Source organism: Malania oleifera, chromosome 2 (genome assembly GCF_029873635.1).
Source record: "Malania oleifera isolate guangnan ecotype guangnan chromosome 2, ASM2987363v1, whole genome shotgun sequence".
In the NCBI taxonomy this organism is placed as follows: domain Eukaryota; kingdom Viridiplantae; phylum Streptophyta; class Magnoliopsida; order Santalales; family Ximeniaceae; genus Malania; species Malania oleifera.
The window spans coordinates 107,892,501-107,900,514 of record NC_080418.1 but is presented as its reverse complement, the minus strand read 5'-3'; the positions used below and the strand labels follow the sequence as shown (position 1 = coordinate 107,900,514).

Sequence of the window (8,014 nt, the reverse complement as noted above, 5' to 3'; positions counted from 1 at the left end):
AGTATAGTGAAGCAAAGAACAAGGTAACTGAGCTGCAGGAAGAAATCGTTGACGGTTAGGCCAACGGTTTAGTCTACGATTTCAGTATGTAGAAGGAACAGCTCTCGGTAGATAACCATAGACGGTTTCAGTCTATATCATTGATGGTTTGCTAAAACTATCAAAAGTTTTTCTTGGCGCGTATCATAGATTTTGAATCGGGAGATCAGTAGATTGGGATATTTCGGAGGATTTTCCTTCAAGGATTGCTACAAGAGTGTTTTAGACATAGCCTAAGTCTTCTGTATACAAATGGTTAGAATATAAACCATATTTTGTAATCATTTTATGTAAGCTTGACAAGCTTGACAATTTGGTAGTGAAAATCAATCATTTGCTCCCGTGGACATAGGCATATTGCCGAGCCACATAAATTCTAGTGTTATGTGTTTTTATCGCTTGATTTTATTCTCTTTGTGGTTGATTGTTAATTTCCATATATTCATCAATGAGTGCTTACATTACTTGTTCCGGATTTGAGGTGTGTGTTTCCGTTGTGCATTCGAATCAATAGGAAATTGCCTAGGCGAAGCGAAACCAAAACTGCCAAGCTCAAGATGTTACGAGTCACCACACCCTAGTCGACAACCAAGCAAAAAGAGTTAAGAAAGCACCTCATTCACCTAGGCAAATATCACTTTACCAATGAGATACACCTAGGCTAGCAACTATAGGGAAGGCAATAACTTGAGTAAGAAGAACAAGATATTGAATACCATGAATAATTGGGTGATTCTTGCTTATGAATCCAAATTCACCTATGCCCATTGGTAAAAAGCATGTCATTGGATGAATGTAATGCATCATTCAAAGAAAGTGAGGAACCAATGTAGGCTAAATGTAGCAACATGTATTGCCTTCCCCCCAAACTACCTATAGAGTTAGCAATATGAACATTGCAAATAAGCCTTGCCTAATGTAAGGAAAGGGGCAAGTCAATGGACAAATAAAGCACCAACAATTAAATGGTTTTCATGATGCAAAATAGCACATGTCAATAGGTTGGCAAATTAAATAGTAACATCATTTAAAACATATTTTGGTATCTTTTGTATCTGAAAGTTTGACTTGGAGGAAAGGAGTATAAATATGTAATTGATCTATTTTGAAGGAAACCCTCTTTTCCCTTTAATCTATTTCCTTCTTTCTCTTTCATCTCTCTTCTAATCTATGTCTGATGACCTCTCTCCTTCTCTTCCTCCTTTCTATGATTTTTAAAATTCTCTTCTCCCAATCTCTTTATTCATAGGTATCTCTGCTGAAACATAATATCTATCCTAAAACCTCTGATAGGAGCCGACATAATGATCCTATCCCACCTCTACATAGAAGAAAATCTCAAACTCTCACTATGGGAACCATATATTAGAAATAAATTTATTAAGTTCCATACCATAGAAAATTAGGATTGCTTGTTATCATGCTGCTATGGATAAAGTTACATTCCACAAGAATGTATATTTTAGAATAATTTTATTCTAATCCTTATGCTCTCCTTCATCTCTATACTTTAATCTTTAAGAGTTTTAATTCAACTCATGGCATTTAATTAAAATCAAGTGTTTTCTAATCTTTATAAATATGCTTATCAAAAAACACCATATGAATCTTTAACGGAGTTCCTTTTCTTTTTTCTTTTTTTTTCTTTTCAAGGCCCATTTTGAGGCCCACTGAAATTCACCTATATACTCAAAGGTAATCTATCTCTTATTCCATAACTATACTCTCGATTAAAAACCTATAAGCTGGTGGTAGACCATCTCCTTTATACATTTTTTTTTATACATTAAGGATTCAAGTCTAAGATTTATAATATAAAAATTCATAACTTCAACCCCTAGGGCACCCCAATTTTGTCAAATTCATTGTTGAAATAACAATATTTGTTTTGACTCGAACATGATGCCACTTTTCAGTTTCTCTTTCTGCCTATGATCTTTGTGTAAGCATTTTTTTTTAATCCTTCTCCCATCTTTGTCTTTTCCCAATAACTCACCTCCCTCTTTCCTATATTCTGTTCTCACCTCCGTTTGGCGAGACACCACGCAGGTCCCCAGTCCTCGTTTGCAATCCCAACCCCACCATTTCATTCTTGCAGGTTCTTCTCATTAGTCCCTAAAATTAATAATATACATAAAAATATATATAAGATTTTGTTAGGCCACAAAGCTTATCAAGTTGGCATGTCCAAGCCAAAAAACACAACACAATTTAAACTCCACTGAATCACCAACCAATTCCTGAATGCTTCCTTTGTAGTAGACATTTCACAAACGTAATGATACATTCGAAGACATTGAATGGGACCTTAATTATCAAAATGTACACAATTAAATAAAATTGCATTCTCCTCAACATGGGTTTCAAGTCTAGAACATTTTTGCATTATATTTTCATGCAAGTCCAATGATCAATCTTATGAAATAAATTTCCCCTCACAAGTTATATATGATCAGTAATCCTCCTAATAGGTTTCTTAATAATTAACCACAACTTTCAGACAGTTGGAATCAATGAAGCCCGCATGAAATAACTAAATAAATAAAAGGATTCTTCTCTCTCCCCTTCAATTTTTCCAAGCAAATAAAACAATTCAATAGAGGATTTAAAACTCATTCAAGGATACTGTATAACAGAGCAACCATTTTGAATCTCACATTCACTATTTACTGAATGCAAATATAAAACAGAATTTTGCTCGCGCTAAGAGCTTTTCTAGCCCACTTGATTTTTCATTATAATCATTGAACAACTGACTCGCTTGCCAAGAAAGAGCTGCCATCAAGACTACCATATTTAGAGTCCAAATACATCAGTTCAGCAAAGCACTGAAACCCGGCTAACTTCTTATTAAGAATCAAGGTAGAAACTGGAAATATCTACAGCAATAAATGGAGAGAGAGAGAGAGAGAGAGAGAGAGAGAGAGAGAGAGAGAGAGAGCTTAAAAAAGGCATTCTAATATTGCCATTTATTAATTTCAGGAGGAAAATGCATTGGAGGAACTCATCACCTTTTCCTACTTATTCCAAAGCAGAAACTAGAATTCTCTTCCGAACAATCAAAATAAACCTTCCGATATATCCAACCATTTACCTCTTCGAACATGAAAATGACAATGGGATCTGCTTAAAGCTAGAAACATCAAACAACTCCATAAACCTCTGATCTGAAACTCTAGCTTTGGCAGCTGCAAACCGCTGATACTCGTCAAATACAGAAGACAAACACCACCTTTGCAGTTTTCTCAAGCATCCCACAAGACAACCAGTCCGATGCTGAACAAATGAGAGGAAACAAACATCCATAACTCATTGTTTTTGTAACTAAAAAATGTTACCATGAGGTAACAAAACTATATGATTGATTTATATACCTTCCCTCGATTGCAATGAATTAAAAGCGGGTGATTCTTTACGTCTGAAATGTAAGAAGAGCAGAGTCATTATAAAGCAAAGGCCACAACTTCCACTCACCTCGCCATAAATGGTATGTTACAATTTTAACAGCTTAAAATACCAAGTACAACTCTTAGGGCTTCACGTATTGTGTCCTCCGGGATGTTTACGAAAGGTTCCTGAATACAAAGATTTAGATATACAGTATTACAATCTACAATGCTTGTATCACTGTTCAGGAAATCAAGCATGTCATGAATTTATAGTTCTCATTACCATTAAACAAAGCTACAACATAAAAGAACTTATTCTCAGTTCATCTCCCAAAACTTTTCCATGGTTAATTCCTATCACTGATTGTATATAACAACTAGACCATCAGAAATATATTTCACCCCAATCACTTCCAACCTAACACCCAGCATGAGAGCCCAAAAGCTTCATTGCCATTTTCAGAAGTCTCTACTAATCTTATAGCCCCTTCTTGCCCGTGGACTTGTGAGTCCAAACAATACTTACAAAAAGAACTAGTACTTTTGTTTTCTATATATGAAGCATTTACCAACTCAGTTGTTGAAATTATATCAATGTTATTAAAATATTAATATGTAAATGAGTAACTACCTTGCCTTTGAGCTTCTTCCACTGTATGTAATGCAGTTTCAAAACCACCCACTAACCATACCAATACAAGATTTATCAAGTTGAAACCATTTCTATTATGCACAGTGAAACTAAACATATAAATATAAATATAAATTTATATATTTATTTATATAATCCAACTATAGAGAAGCACACACATAATAGAGGCTACTGCCTTACAAAAATTGAATCACCATGATAATTTTAGAGCCAACTTAAATGTCCCTCATATCTAAACAAGAAAGCAGCGTGTGCTGTCATATAAAAATGGAAGCTCCATTTCAGATCATATCAATTCAGAGGTCCTCAAAACAAATAAAACCAAATTTACTCAAAACATACTTTACTTTTTAAAATCAGGCCTAGACCATGCTCAACATGAAAACAAACCAAACCAATACCAGCTTTCAAAGTTGCAGATCTTGCAGTGCCATCCATAGTTGCACTAGTTGTAATTAAGGTCACAGGTGCCACCAATTGTGACACTTGGAGACAAGAAAGGAACAACAAATCCCTCCAAACATAGATGCAACATAGTCATAATTCTTAATACCCTCAAGGTTAAAGGTACTTTTTCGGACATAGCCACCAAGAGTGTTTTAATGATCCATGTTAAGACCAAATGCAAAACCTCTCAATGCCATGTAGTTCAATCAATGTGAATGCATCATCCCTCTCTACTAAAACATCAAAAAGTTCAATTGAATTTGCATCAACTGAATTAATGGATACCAACGAGACAATAAAGCCTATAAAAGAAAATCTAATTTTTTATATTATGGAGAAAAACACTAAGTTGTACATAGAAACACAATGTCATCCATAAAACTTTATTTAATAAGTTAAGGAAAAGGATAGATTTACAAGAAAGCCTATATGGGTTGGCCTTATTCCCTTAACTTTCACTCCAACAGGCAACAATAAAGTTCAGGCATAAAGAAAAAGCATAAAGTACAAACTCCAGAATGACAAAATCACCACAAAGGAGAGTAAAGAGCATTAAATAGACAGCACATATTTCACAGCCTTGAAATTAGGCGAAAATATAATCCTATGAAACTAATTTAAATGATACATCGATAAATTTTCAAAAGAACAAGGCAACGATAACTCAAAAAGAACCAATTCACATATCTGCTGTCCTTAAGAATATCACCTTCCATAATTTCTTACATAAAATTTTAAACACACTCTAATTTGTTTTGGTTTACAATTTTGTCCGTCATATAGCTAAAGAAAAAGGAACAATAACATGGTTATGATCAATTCCAATTAATTAATGAGTCAAGAAACACAAAGGATCTGAGTTGAAGTATTAAATTTGAAAGACTAATAATAATAACCGGATCAATGAAAGGAGTCTTAGCAGGAAATGAGAAGATATTATCAAGTTCCAACAGTCATGGTAAAATTGGATGAGAACTATTGTAACTGAAAATTATCAGCAGCCTTCTGCCTCTTCCCGTCAGCAGTATACACAAACGATTACTTAACAGTGTTCAAGCCCATTTCCAGAGAGCAGCTGTGCATCCATTTATATTGCAGGAGTAAAAAGTTTCTCAAGAGAAATATTGCAGTAACGTTAGCATTCCAAGAATAAGAGAACCTAACAGTCTAACAGCAACCCAAAAAAAAGCTAATCCTGATTGATATGGCGAAATATGATTCTCTCAATGCCTTTTTGTACCAAAAGCTCTCACTTAGAAACAATGGAAACGCTTTTCACTAACATTAGCAACTCAAATCTCTGCTTATCTAAAGATTCCAGATCATTTACTTCTTAACAAAACAAAAAAAATTGAATACGATACACAGCTTAGCTTAATCAGCAAACCAAATACAGGCACCTCATTCAATAATAAAAACAATATAAAAAAATAAAAAATAAAATAAAATAAAACCACACACACAAAGAAATAATAACCAAGCCTAAAGACTTCTGCAGCAAAACAGCGAACAACAATGATCCGATACGGGATTAAAACGTACCTTATATCCTTCGATTCCAAACTGAAAAAGCTTAATCCTATTGCACTTAAGAAACTCCGTGTTCGACTCCGGATAAGGCTCGGGGCAAAGACAACTACATCAATTCATGAAACCAAAACCTAATTCATTACGCCAAACACAAACCCTAATCCATCAATTATCTTCAACAACCCAGCACAACGAACGAAACAAAAAGAATGAGAACATAAAGCTGCCGGAGCTATTTTTAACGACACTCACATGATCGAGCGCAGACCCAAGGTCTGCAAGAAGGAGAAGTTGGCGGTGTCAGGGAAGCCAGACCTGAAGATGCCAGTGTCGACCATGGCGAAGTTTAGGGGCGGCATTAAGAGGTCTTCCGCGTCCCTGCTCGCGTCCTCCACGGCCACTGGAATGTTCCTCGGGGGCATGAACTCGTGGTCGGCGACGACCGCCTCGATCGTTCTCGTCATGTCACTTTTGAAGTTGTCCAGTTTCATCAGCCAGAGAGAGAGAGAGAGAGAGAGAGAGGAATCTGGAAGGATCTTTCTTGGAGTGGTTGCTCTCCTCTTTAGGCTTTTTGACAGTTAAAACAAAAAAAAAAAGCGGTGCTCAAAACAGGATGCCCAGAGAGAGAGAGAGAGAGAGAGGTTGCGATGGTGGTTAAAGTGCGCGGTGGGTGGCGGGGACGATTATCCAGTAAATGGGGTATTTATATACGGCGACCGGAGAGAGAAACTCCGGCCCCCAAAAGAGAAAGCGACCTCAGAGAGGAGACGTCCACAGCCACGCTACGTACATGCGCGTGATCTGACATTCCCAGATGCCGTGGGTGATTGGAGTACTCGGTCTTCAATAATTAATAATTTTTTTTCCGAAGAAATATTGCTTAGTAGGCATATAAAAAAATAGGTGCATTTTGCAAATTTCTTCATTGCTTGCGTCTGAAATTGGGGGTTCAACATTTTGTTTTGACTATGTTTTTCAGATTGCTCCCTTCATAATTAATAATTTTTAATATGATTTAATAGGTTGAAATGCATCAAATCTCTTTATCTAGTTGCCCAATAATAATCATCTTCAACTATTTATAATATTCAATATCATCTCTCCTAATAATTAATTATTATAATTTTTAATTAATTGAGTCTTCAATTTTAAAAATACCTTTTATGGCAGATGCTTAGAAAAAGAATAAATAAATAAAATGGGCAAGTCAACAATAGTGTGGATGATTAGATTGGTAACCACATGAGCGGATTGGTTCTAGAAAAAGTAGTTTTCAATTTTACGGTCTAATTGATTAGATTAGTAGCATCCGTAAACATATTTTTTCCCATGATATCTCTCTATGTGAATGTTTGATCATGATCGAGCGACGAGCAACCAAGGTGCATCTAGATGTAGGACAAGTAAGGGTAGCTTAGTTTTATTAATAACCCTCAAACAAGCACATATACTCTAAACACTTTAAGTTAAGAATTTAATCAACCAAACGTAAACATTATGAATTAAACTATGATTCACATAGTTAAAGGATTTTGAAAAGGTGTATGATGTGTCTAGAAATTAGATTCCAATTGTTCCTTCATAAAAGAATCAAGTTATATGCTGAAAAGATGTTATTTCAAAAATTCAAGAATGTAAGTTCTATGTTAGCATATCAATATTCCCACAATTGATATGAGTAAGTGATAATAATATTGAAAAATAAAGGTTCAGGGTGACTTCAGTCATGTGAACTTCAGGGTTCAATCGCCTGAAGAATTTAGAAGCAGGACTAGCAGTTGTTGAGAACTCGATAAATAGAGGAGCAAACTAAAAGAATTTGATGAACAAGAAGAAAAAAAATAGGAAACAGAGAAGGAAATTGAAGAATTCACTTAGTTGTTTTAATTTGAATTGAACAAGAATTAATTTCTACAAGTGCTGAATACAGAGAGGTCTTTGTAATATATATACATAG

General features: G+C 35.1%; 1 protein-coding gene across 1 annotated transcript; it reads right to left on the bottom strand.

Annotated features, from left to right (window-relative positions):
• Positions 1 to 2,981: 2,981 nt before the first annotated feature.
• On the bottom strand, positions 2,982 to 6,880 carry LOC131149116 (tyrosine-protein phosphatase DSP1-like). Its single transcript, XM_058099230.1, has 5 exons — positions 6,310 to 6,880; positions 6,070 to 6,163; positions 3,557 to 3,614; positions 3,414 to 3,457; positions 2,982 to 3,315 (listed from the first exon to the last, which is right to left on the bottom strand). Exons 1-5 carry the CDS (start codon positions 6,546 to 6,548, stop codon positions 3,130 to 3,132), a joined length of 621 nt encoding a protein of 206 aa, XP_057955213.1. The 5' UTR covers positions 6,549 to 6,880; the 3' UTR covers positions 2,982 to 3,129.
• Between the last annotated feature and the right edge of the window lie 1,134 nt (positions 6,881 to 8,014).